General features: G+C 36.3%; 1 protein-coding gene across 1 annotated transcript; it reads left to right on the top strand.

Annotated features, from left to right (window-relative positions):
- Positions 1-3,109: 3,109 nt before the first annotated feature.
- zw10 (zw10 kinetochore protein) lies at positions 3,110-11,784 on the top strand. Its single transcript, XM_067375619.1, has 16 exons — positions 3,110-3,298; positions 4,097-4,231; positions 4,315-4,416; positions 4,617-4,694; positions 4,909-5,068; positions 5,832-5,987; positions 6,090-6,284; positions 7,488-7,624; positions 7,702-7,884; positions 7,969-8,207; positions 8,309-8,380; positions 8,761-8,924; positions 10,507-10,637; positions 10,741-10,872; positions 10,954-11,156; positions 11,317-11,784. Exons 1-16 carry the CDS (start codon positions 3,179-3,181, stop codon positions 11,438-11,440), a joined length of 2,331 nt encoding a protein of 776 aa, XP_067231720.1. The 5' UTR covers positions 3,110-3,178; the 3' UTR covers positions 11,441-11,784.
- The last annotated feature ends 878 nt before the right edge of the window (positions 11,785-12,662 follow it).

The raw sequence follows: 12,662 nt of genomic DNA, 5'->3' as shown, positions 1-12,662 counted from the left end.
AAATAGAGAAAGAGTGACAATATAAGAGTTAATGAAGACAATTGTTTTTGTACAATCTGCATAAAATCCTCCAGTCTTCTGAAGTACATCACAACATTTTTTCTTGCCTTCTCCCTGGATTAATTTAGCGAATCAGACGTAATCTCCTGAGTTTAATTATACTTCGAACGCGGCCATGATTGTGTTGAAACAACAAAATGCTGCACTGCACATTGGATTGTGGTTTTCTATGGCTACATGGGAGGAGTATAAGAAAGATAAGATGCATTGGAGCCATCTGATTAAGCATGTCATTTTACAGTCAGGATTAGACTCTTCTGTTACTCTATACAAAACATTAAGAACAGAAAATGAAGAGGCTTTTTATATGGCAATATAAAAGGAAATAATTACATTGATTTATAATACTAATTCTTCATCAAACTATAGGCTGTTTATGTTTGCATCATAGTGAATTAAACTAAAACCAGTTGATTAAGCCCCGTGAAGCCGTTGTTTAAAACCCCCTTAGCTTTTCTTAATTCACTGTAAACCACGGCTTCATAAGGCTTAATGCTTTTATAAAATGATTAGTCCGTAAAATTATTTATTTTCTTCACACAGATGCAGTGGTGCAGTAATATTGATTTAACGAGGTCACAGGTGTATATTTGTTCAGTATTTTACAACAGCTTCGAGTGCAGCTCAACTAATCAGAATCTAGGACCGGAACTATCTGTTTTATAAAGGCTGTTTTACTCATCGAATAAGAATTCAGTTTTAAAAATCTTTGAGTATTTTGCTTCTGTGAGTCATTTGAACATCTGAAAACATCTTCTGTCCCCAGGAAGAAGGCACTGTGATCGCTGTCTATGATGGTCTACACCTCCATCTGTAACAGAATAGCTTTACAGGTGCAATGATGAAAAAAAAGCCTGAAACCTCACAGAAACTCCATCCATCCACCACAGTGTCTAACAGCAAAGCACATACTTCTCCTTAATCCCTGGAATTAACTCACACACCTAAAGAAGGTAATTGACTAAAGGGTTATTCTGTGTCAAATCAACCAAATTTCAGAAACTTTCCCAGCTCAAACTTTTAATTTTGTTCATATTTTTTTCTGAAAATGAAAGACAAACATACGTAATGATGAAAGACAAAATATTAAATGTCATGGATGTATATTTATTGAGTAATACACTGTTTTGTGGAGGGGGGTGAAAATTTTACATTTTTCTATCTAACCGAGTCTATCTAACAGTTTCTCTTCCTAATCTCCACTTTAAAATGTAGCATTCTGTGTAGAATTCAAATGGATCTGATGCATTTTGTGGTCGGAGCAGACTGTCAATGTTCATCACCATATAGAAAATAGTAATTGTGTGAACAAGTGACCGATTTCAGCCACAGCTTCAGCGTCTACTTATAGTGCAGGGAGCAGGACACTTTAGTTTGTAGAGAGCATTTGATTGGAGCATTTGATTGTCATCAAAATCGTTGATCCTATTGGCAGAAGTGAGAGACTAAGTTTTGAATGCTTATATCTTATAAATACAAATTTTGTCATTGTTTTGGAGCACACAAGCTTATAGATAACCTTAAGGCTAACATATTCATACTAAAAGCCAAAACAAATCTACATTTTGATTTCATGGGAGCATTAGGGTTAATCAAATAAGAAAAGACAAAAAACACAATCACTCGTTGCTCTTTAATGAATAACTTTTTTGTAACTTTAATAAGGATTAATCTATGTTTCATGGCTGGTAAATATCTTAAGTCACTGGCCTTTGGCAGGTGTAGCAAATAGTAGGGTCGCCAAATCCTCCAAGGCAGTATTAGAACTTACAGAAATCCGTCTCAATTTCACTCAAATGTTACCCAAATTCACTCTGGTGATGTCTAAACATGTTATAGGCCTATCCCAGAAGGCATGTTGGTCTGATGTGAACATCTGCTGCAAACATAGCCTAGTGTCACCAAATCCAGCAAAACAGCATTACAGGTTACCAAAAACTGATAGCTAAACTTCATTGTATTGTGTGTGTGTGTGTGTGTGTGTGTGTGTGTGTGTGTGTGTGTGTGTGTGTGTGTGTGTGTGTGTGTGTGTGTGTGTGTGTGTGTGTGTGTGTGTGTGTGTGTGCTTGTTTTCATGATTTATGAGGACACAAATTTGTATAATTACATGGGTATTACACTGGTATTACGACGTAAACATGAAATATGAGGACATTTCATGAGTCCACATATTTAAAATAGCTTTAAAAACATACTAAACCATGTTTTATTAAAAATTTAAAAATGCAGAATGTTGTCTGGGATGGGTAGGTTTAGGGGTAGTGTAGGGAGATAGGATGTACAGTTTGTACAGTATAAAAACCATTATGTGGAATTATATGAAATGGAATGTCCTCACTTTGATAGCAAAACCTGTGTGTGAGTGTGTGTTCGCGTTATGATTTTGGTTGTTAAATAAATTTTAAACTAAATGTTTTACCATGTATTGTTCAGTAGTTTGTTCAGTTACAAACTACTATAAAACAATAAAACCCAGGTGAAAAAATAATATAGTGATTTATAGTAAATACTAGTGTTTTTGAACCATACTGTAGTAAAGTAGTTGAATTAATTTGTTGTGGTAATTCTATAGTTGCTGTGGTAATATAACAACTATAGTAATATAAACAAATTACGTTACCCAATAATATTGTACTAAGTTTTCTTTAATCTATAGGATATATTATACTACAATACACTAGTTTACTGTAGTAAAAACTAAAGTACTACAGTATTACAGTTGATCAGTTCACTATAATTAATATTACAGTATGCTGCAGCATTCATTAACAAAGTGTTGTAAATACTATAATATATATTCTACAATTGATTATAGTATGGCTCAAAAACACTATGGTATTTACTATAAATTACTATAGTATTTTTTTCACGTTAAAATTACTTTTTTCAACCTCATCTAAAAGCTCCCCTTTTAAAATGGCCAAATTTTATAGTTTAAAAAGCTCCTCATTGAATAACAAAAGTCTTTGATAGCAAGCGAGCATTTAGCCGCCTCTTTTTAAATCAACCACAGCTTTTTTCATCAACAGACTCCCAGCGTCCCTTGCGCGCGGAATGGCGGGTAGTGGCCATAGGTAGTAGTGGCGTAAAGGGGTAAACTGTCCTGCGCGTTCACCGAATGCTCATTACCGACATGTCGTCGTTTGTGACCGAAGTGCTCGCCAGCTCAGGTAAACTGGAGAAGGATGACCTCGCCTGCAAAATCTCCAAACTGTCACGGAAAGTGGAGGAAACTAAGGTAAACAGTGAATTCGGCTAACCAGCTGTATTACACGAATATAACGTATAACAGTTAAAATGTAACCCCACTTAACTTGACGATGGAAGGAATCGATGTTAAATTCCTTACTTTCAAAAAGTAGACTAAAATAAAGTGTTCAAAGGTGATTATTCTGTTTATTTACATCACTTTGGTACTCATGTTAGCATACATTGTCCGTTACTTAACCAAAGCGCGACTAACGCGTTTCTCCTGACATGTGAAGTCATTTAAGAATAATAAACATTTAATAAGATTCGTTGTACAATGAACGTCGTGTTAATTGTTGTATTAATAGTGAACAGAGGAGTACAGATGTGACTTTAGCAGGCTGACGTGTCATGCTGCTGATATCATTGCCTGTCAGTGCCAGTCTGAGCTCTCTGACTTCAGACAAACAGATTCAATGTCATTAACCTGGTTTTACGCTACATTGTGTTCTTTCATGGTCTTATTGGACAATATTGGCCGATAATATCTTTCTTGGTTCTGAATGTTAGCAAGTAAACTTGCCTTTTTATGTTTCGTTCTTGTTTATGTTTCAGGATTTACCATGTGTTTAACAAGATTAGCTTATATTTTCCTGTAATGTAATTGATAAGCAAATAAATGCCTTATGCTTCATATTTGTCTTGTGAATTGGAGACATCCATTTGTTTTTCTATGTATTAGTGAAGAAGTGTAACACTAGCCTCCACATCAAAAACCTGTATGCATTTTATTTTTTATTTATTACCATTTTTGTTGTGTGTTAACCCTCTTCTTTTTTTCATACAGGAAGAGGTTACAGATATGATAAATAAAAAATATATTGAGTTTATACCCAGTATGGAGGGAGCAGAGGAGCTTTTGGACCAGGTTGAATCAGTTTCCAAAGACATTGATTTATTAAAAAGCTGCATTGAGAATGAGGTACTTTATTTCACTATTAATAACTATTCATTTTCTAATAAAAAGAGTGATTAAACATGTCAACTAAGTGTTTGCCTTTACAGGTTCAGCAGAACCTCCATGATGCCGTAACAGAGTATGCCAAGCTTAAACAGCAGCTAGAGAAAAACACTACAATAATAAAACTGCTCCAGCATCTCCAAGAGGTAATGCCTCTGGGATTTTGTATATGCTTAGAGGATTTTCTAACCATAAAGCTGTTTATGTCTTAAAGAATGTGCATGTGTGTCTTGTGATGTAAATGATTATGTGAAAAAGCTCACAGTAATTTGCTTGTTTACTTAAGTTCAGGCACATGTTTTGTGTAAAAAGAACATTCTTTCAATATTTTAATATGTTGTTTAAGTTTGACACTGCAGTGGAGGAGTATCACAGGGCCTTGCAGGAAAAGAATTATGTGGTTGCAGCCAAGCAGCATGGAACAGTAAGTCACATTCAACAATACATTCACATTACCAGTTTGTGAATTTAACAGGTTATTTAATTCTAAACAAAATTTGAGGGATTTTTGCCATCCAGTTTGATGTTTCTCTGAATACTTTGATTAGTTTATTGGCATATCATGTTACTAATTTGATTAACATTTTAAACTTAGTGTGCTTAGGTCTTAATTACATATTCCTACTTGCATTATACAGGCACGAGCAAGTGTTGATGCCCTGAAAGCTTGGAAAGACACAGAGTTGCCTTTAGTTCGGGCCCTCAGCTCAGAGATCACAATACAGAGAGAGAATCTCATCCACCACCTTGGACAAGAGTGGCAGAAACTGGCAGACTGGAAACTTCCTTCCAATAAAAGTAATTTATTTATTTATTTATTTTTTAATACATTAAAGTCAGCATAGAATGACAATTCACCCTCTCTCTTTTCTAAACCTATGTTATTGATCTTAATAATGTGAACGATTCGTCCATGCTCATGCATAATTTTAAGCCTATTTTGACATCATAATTTTTAATTAAAATGTCATAACTAATATCAATTTTTCGATTTTAATTGATTCTCATTTTTACGAAACGATATCGATTCTTATCCCAAGAATCGATTAGTCTAGTCTGTTTTCAGTTAGTGAATGAACAGAATATGTAGCGCCTCCCATCCAATAAATCACAATAATCTTTGTGCTTTGTTACTTTTGATATGAAGCAAAGTCTCAGATTTCAAATGACTTCCATCTTATTATGAGATTCAAAAAATAAATACCGCTTTGGCGCTGTTTAATGTGACGTGACATCCTCTCCTCCGCTTTAATACCAGTTACAACGCGAAATAAACATGAATAAACATCTGGAGGTATGTTAAAATATACAGTACAACTCAATCAGTGTTTCAACCTCGGAAAGACGTCAATAAAATAAAACTGTGTCTGGTTAATGGTTTTCTGGGCACCCCCCCCCCCCCCCCCCCCCTTTTTTTTTTTTCAATCTGTTTCATCACAACTTTCATCTACATTTCTGTCTCAGATACATGTTGGTGGTATCTGAGTAGAGAAAAGTGATTTCTTTGAAATCATTCTGCCTTAGTATGCTGGTCTGATTTGTTTTGATCTCCATATTTTAGCCGAGCTCACTTGCGCAAAATCTTTCCTGAAGACATCGCTTCATTTGAACAGAGGAGGATCTAAGGTTGATGAGTCTATCCCACCTGCTCTACTTCCCAGCATTCTCCAGGCCCTCTCCATTCAAGGAGAGCTTCATAAAAAGATTAAACTGTTTGGTAAGAATAAGTTTTAGTGTTACAGCCCATTAGTACCTCCACATTGTTTTGTTTATATTTAGGTCTGTTAGTTGACTGCATGACTCTTTGTCAATCCTTTAGGGCAAGTGTTGTTAAAGTACATGCTGAAGCCTCTAATCATATACCCCTCGCTGATGGTGGAAGTGAGCAGTCAGCCTGAGCAGGGTGCAGTCCTAACCCTGCAGTGTACAGAAACCAAAGCAGAGCATCCAGATCCCAGCCAGGTTTACACCAAAGTGCTTACCGTGCTTAAGACGCTACATGAACACCTTTTTGGTATGTTTAATCCCCCCCCCCCACTTACAATGCATACACGGGGGCGTAGCCATCATTTCAGAAGTGAGGGGGGGCAGAAATGTCGTGTAATGCCATTTTGGAATAATTGTCTAACAGATTTAGTTTTTTCTTATCTCTTGCTTTTAATTGGCTAAGTAATCATATACAGTGCTAAACAATAGCCAATAATTTGTAAAAAAAAAAATATATATATATATATAATTTTTATCAAAGAATAAGGCAGAAAATATATTTTGTAGTTTTTATACTGTAATAAAGGCTATGTCAATAAGCACTGCAGTATCATATTTTTATGAAAATACCATAAGATGGCTGGAAAAACACAAACGATAAAACAGAAACAAAATGTTTTTGCTTTTTCTGCTACAGCGATTGCTGGATGCCTTTGTCCAGGGATTTAGTTATTATAAGTCATAAGTTATTATTATTTTTACGTCTGTTAAGTCTGTTTTAGACTATCTTTATTAAGTGCTTGCTGTATATTTTTAATTAATATAATTATTTGACTTAATATATAATTGTGGCGACCAGGGCGGGCGAGAGCCGTGAGGGAACGGCGCGAGGCCGGTGGTGCGAGTGTTAATGAGCATCACCTGGGAGGCGCACCGGCCTTGAGTCCCTCACGGAGGAGCTCCGGGAGCATAAAAGGAGGAGCGACAGCATGTCCCTCCTTCCTCCCAGGTTTCGGCACCAATGTAACACGGTTAGTAGATGCGGGAAGAAGGAGGCGGGAACCGGCGAACATTCAACAAAACTTTAATCTCAAAATAAACAAAGAACAAAACGAAAGTAATGCCAGCAGACCCTCGCGGACGTCTGCCGGCCACACAAACATAATAAAACATAAAGTAAAGTCCAGGCCTGGTCCTCTCTCGTCCTTCACTGTAGTCGCTCCTCCTTTTATGCTCCCGGAGCTCCTCCGTGAGGGACTCAAGGCCGGTGCGCCTCCCGGGTGATGCTCATTAACACTCGCGCCGTTCCCTCACGGCTCTCGCCCGCCCTGGTCGCCACATAAATTATATACTTATATAAGTAGGGCATAAAATGCAACACTCAATTTTATACAATATAAAATGGGGTCCCTAGTCCATCCCTCTATCCAACAAGGGGTCTTGAAAAAAGTTTGAAGACCCCTGCACTAGACATTACATTGCTTCTTCTGGTTTCTTTTGTTTTCTTCAGATGTTTCTATTGACCAAAAGAAAGTGTCTGAGATTTTAGGAGACCTGATTTGGGAGGAGATGTCGGAGTGCATCATTCATGAATGCTTGGTTCATTCCATACCGACTAACAGTAGTCAGCTAGCTGAGTATAGCGAGGTAAGGCTGCAAGGATCTCTCAGCATATGACAACTGCACATCATTCTTTGTAATACAATATTCAATTGTGTTCTCAGGTGATTAAACAGACAGAGGATTTTGAGAGCAGTCTGAAAGAGATGCGGTACCTCACTGGGGACTCAGCAGACCTCTTGAAATATGCCAGGAATGTCAACTGCCACTTTGCAAGCAAAAAATGCCAAGATGTGATTGTGGCTGCACGGAAACTGATGACTTCTGAGATGCACAACACAGTGAAAGTAAGTTCTCTTTAAATTGTCTAATTTTAATTAAGCTATAATAGCTTTTTAGTGGCTAGTGTTTTGTGTGCTCTTTATGTCCAGATCACTCCAGAGTATAAGCTCTCTATCCCTAAACTACCAAGTCCCAGTGGAGGAGAGAAGGAGAGGAAGGAGTCGGGTAAGAAAAGTGCCCATTATGATCAGCGGAGCCTGGAAAACGAGAAGCAGTTGAGTCCCAGCACTCTGTGCTTGCCTGTGTGTCGCATTAGTGAGTCAGTGCAGCAGCTAATGGACTTGGCCATACAAACTCTGTCCGAGGCAGTGGGCAGCTCCCCCCAGTGGTATGTAGCAGGCAGCCACTACAATTAAGCACATATTTGTTTTTGGGTCCATGTGAAAGTTGTAATTGTGGAGCTACATATATTTGGTCTTTTTCTTTCAGTGCAGTCCAGCTTTTCTACACAGTTCGAAACATTTTTCACCTCTTCTATGATGTTGTGCCTACATATCACAAGTAAGTTGGTCTATTTTTATTAGGGATGCACTGAAATGAAAATTCTGGGCTGAAACCGAAAATTCAGGATGCAATTGGCCGAAAACAAAAACAAAAAAGAAAGAAAAAAGAAACTGATTTAAAATCTAGAAATTAATATTGTCCATCCAGAGCTAGTGTCCACATAGCTGACATGTTTAACTGTTGTAGCTTATCCACATTGTGTGCAGGAACTAGACGCTGCACACAGTCGAATTGTGCCATCAGAGAAACGCTAATTTACCGTCTGTTTCAGTCACTGATTTTCGGTAGCCAAAATTTCAGTGCATCCCTAATTTTTATAGCAGTATTCTTGGTATATTGGGTTTTGTTTTTAATGTGATGCTGTTTTTATAACTTAGGGACAACTTCCTGAAGTTGCCTCACTTGGCTGCCATCCAACACAATAACTGCATGTTCATCGCCCACCACCTTTTAACCTTGGGTTTCCAGTTTAAACCTCACCTTCCTTTGAAAGATGGAGTTGCTTATTTTGTAGACTTGGTCCCAGGTTTTAGAAGACTAGGTAAGGGCATTCTGACATACTTTGATATTGTTCAAATATTCGGGGTCCATAAGAATTTATTATTATTTTTTTATATATATATATATATATATATATATATATATATATATATATATATATATATATATATATATATATATATATATATATATAACTTTTATTTAGTAAGAATGCATTACAGCTAATCAAAAGTGACAAAGATGATGCAAAAGATTTCTATTTCAACTAAATGCTGTGTACAAAATGTTGCAGTGTTTATTATTAAATCCTCTAGGTTTTTTTTGTTTTCCAGCTGTGGTGGCAGGCCTATTTCCACAGGGGAGGGGGCGTTGCCCATGGGTGACCACGCCCCTTCCCCCTGGTGGCTAAACCTCCCCACCCATGAATCACGCATACTCACATACACAAGCCACTTTAGTCTCTGTCAAAACAAATTTTGGAAAATAATTATTTGCAAAGATTTAAACTGCCGCGGTAAGAGAAGGCTATTTTAATAATCTATTGCAGAAATCCTACTATACATAAATTAGGTTAATGGATAATTCAGCAGAAAAAGTTATTCTAAAAAAAAAAAGAGTGGACTATTTTATAAAGTCTGAACATTTAGTAAAAAAACAAAACAACACTTTGCTTTTTGTATTGTTATAAAATACATTTTTATATACTATAAAATTAAAAGACATTTCTTTTAAATGTATAGCACAGCTTTTTAATTAGGCACCAAAATGATAGACAGAACAAGATAGGCTGTTGATTTTATATATGTATATATATGTATGTATGTATATGTGTATATATATATATAGATATGTATACATAGATATAGATGTATAGATATATAGATAGAGAGAGAGAGAGATAGAGAGAGAGAGCGGCACAAAGCGCTTAAGTGCATCCCATGTGCAGAATGTCACAGTGAAATGTTCAAAGCACAAAGAGAAGAGATACTGATGCTTAGTGTGTTATCTATGCAACAGTTTGAGTCTTTTCTTTTAAGTTTTAAATTTCAGTTACTTTGTGCATGAAGCACAATTCAATGCTTTCTACTCCAGTGCTGTGACAGACACCCAGTAGAAAGAGGACATTATTTAGAAACGGCAATAAACAGCAGCAAGATAAAGTCATTTTAAGCAAAAGCATTGACCTTATGGACTTAAATATCCATTGTACCTCACAATAAGCTATCAAATGGCTTCAGAAGTCTTGGAATATAGTGCACAAAAACTTTATGGTGCTTTGCAATGTTTTTATGCCTTTTATTGGGGCTTAACAAGAACAGTACGCACAATATCGGACGTCACTGAGAAGCTGCCGCTGGTGCAGGGATGATTTTTGGTGTGGCAGATGCCACGGCAGAATTAAAGTAGCAGAAACATTGTTGATTCGTCTTCAGATCTTTTTTTTTCTCATTCCAGAGACCTTTTCACTTGGATATGTCACAATAGGGAAGAATAAATGATTGCAACTTCCCTTTCATGCCAACTTTAAATGGTAGCGTAAAGACCAATGTTTAAGATGAGATGACTATTTAAAGTTTGTTTGTTTGTTTGTTTTTTTTCTTTTCTTTTTGTTTGTAAACTAGGTGCTCGGTGCTTTGTGGCACAAATGAACGTTCAAAAAGCTGAGATGTTGGAGAGACTGTCCACTGCACGTAACTTCTCTAACTTGGATGATGAAGACAATTACTCTGTAGCCAGCAAGGCTATTAGACAAGTATGATCAAACAACACAAATTAATTTCTGAATAGACCGTAGAAGCACATTTGTCCAGCTAGTGTACTTGTCACTGGGGTTTTATTGCTGTTGTGTATTTTAGGTAATTCATCAGCTCAGGAGGTTGGGAAAAGTTTGGCAAGATGTTTTGCCTGTGAACATATATTGCAAAGCCATTGGGACTCTCCTCAATACTGCAATATCAGAGCTGATTAATAAGATTATGATGTTGGAGGTAAGGCAATACATAATACACTATTGTTTTTGATGACACCATCATACTATTTGAGGTGTAGATCAAGTGCTCTCATTCCAGGACATATCCAACGTGGATGGTGAGAGACTGCGAACATTGTGTCAAACCATTATAGAGGAAGGGCCGCTGGTTTTCAATCCATTGCCAGATGAAAACAAGAACAAAAAATATCAAGAAGAGGTTCCAGTCTATGTAAAGAAATGGATGACCTTAAAAGAGATCTCCATGGTGCTAAATGCTAATCTACAGGAGATAGTGGACAGGTCATACACTTACTTAATCTTCTATATTTGATTCATTGATTCATTAGTCTGTAACTCTGGTTAGTTTTTTTGTCCTTGGAAACTTTGAAATTATGTATCTCATTATGTATCTCGTTTATAGATTTAATTGGAGCTCACTTTTTTCTTTTTTTCTTTTAAGGTGGGCGGAGGGCAAAGGACCTCTGGCAGTGGAGTTCTCCTGTAATGAGATGAAGAGTCTCATTCGTGCCCTGTTCAAGAACACAGAGAGGCGAGCAGCGGCCCTCGCTAAAATTGTCAAATAGACATCCTAAAAACCAATGCACTTCCAACGCATAACGCTACATGGAGCTTTTCCTTACAAATATTGTATTCTCTATTTTTCTATTTTGCTGAAAAATGCGTTACAATAAATGCTGTTCTAAGCACATGCCTGTTCTCTTACCTTGTCATCAGTAAACAAATTAATACTTGAAAAACACCTCAAACTGCTGCAATGGCACATTATCTTGTTTTAGGCTGTCTACAGTTTTTCACTTTACAATTCACCCAAAAAAAAAGAACTCATGTTGTTCCAACCCTGTATGACTTAAATCAAGGGAACACGAATAAAAATGTTACACAAATTGGCAGAATAGGCAAAATGGTGTCAACTGACAACCTCAGTTACCATACACTTAAATTGTATTGCTTTTCCATACAATTAAAGTGGATTGTGAATGAGGCTTTCATTCTGCCTCATATTCCACTTAAGATAGAAAGTCATACGTGGTTGGAACGACATGAGGGAGAGTAAAGTTTATTTATGGGTAAATCAAACTTTTGAGTCTCAATACTTTATCTGTGGAAGAGGTCCAGACAACTTCTGGATAGAAGCTGTGGATGGTTAAAATTTTACTCGACGGCGCTTTTACGTCAGCGCTTGACAGTTTACGACACCGGCTTTGACAGCTTGAAGGATGCCATGTATTTATAATCATAATCCACCCTTTAAAACTACGTATGTACAACTAAAATTTTGCAAAAAGTGTATGCGTGTGTGTGTGTGTGTGTGTGTGTGTATATATATATATATATATATATAATATATATATATATAGAGAGAGAGAGAGAGAGAGAGAGAGAGGAAATTAATATAATTATTACCTTGTAATTTAGGTAACACTTTACAATACGGTTCATTAGCTAAACATTAATGTATTAACTAACATGAATTAACCATGAGCAATATATTTGTTACTATATTTACTAATCTTCGTTAACATTAGTTAATGAAAATACAGTTGTTCATTGTTCATGTTAGTTCACAGTGCATTAACTAATGTTATCAAGATTTTAATAATGCATTTGTAAATGTTGAAATTAACAACTAATAAATGCTGTACAAGTGCAGTTAAATATTATTTCATGTTAACTAATGAACCTTACTGTAAAGTGTTAGCCTACCATAATTTCTATATTCTCATTAATATAAAAGTGAAGTATGTCCGCGTCAAACACGTGGTATATATATATATATATATACAT

This window comes from Chanodichthys erythropterus, chromosome 22, assembly GCF_024489055.1.
Source record: "Chanodichthys erythropterus isolate Z2021 chromosome 22, ASM2448905v1, whole genome shotgun sequence".
NCBI lineage: Eukaryota > Metazoa > Chordata > Actinopteri > Cypriniformes > Xenocyprididae > Chanodichthys > Chanodichthys erythropterus.
Note: the sequence above shows the minus strand (reverse complement) of the source record. Positions and strands in the feature narration are given on the sequence as shown.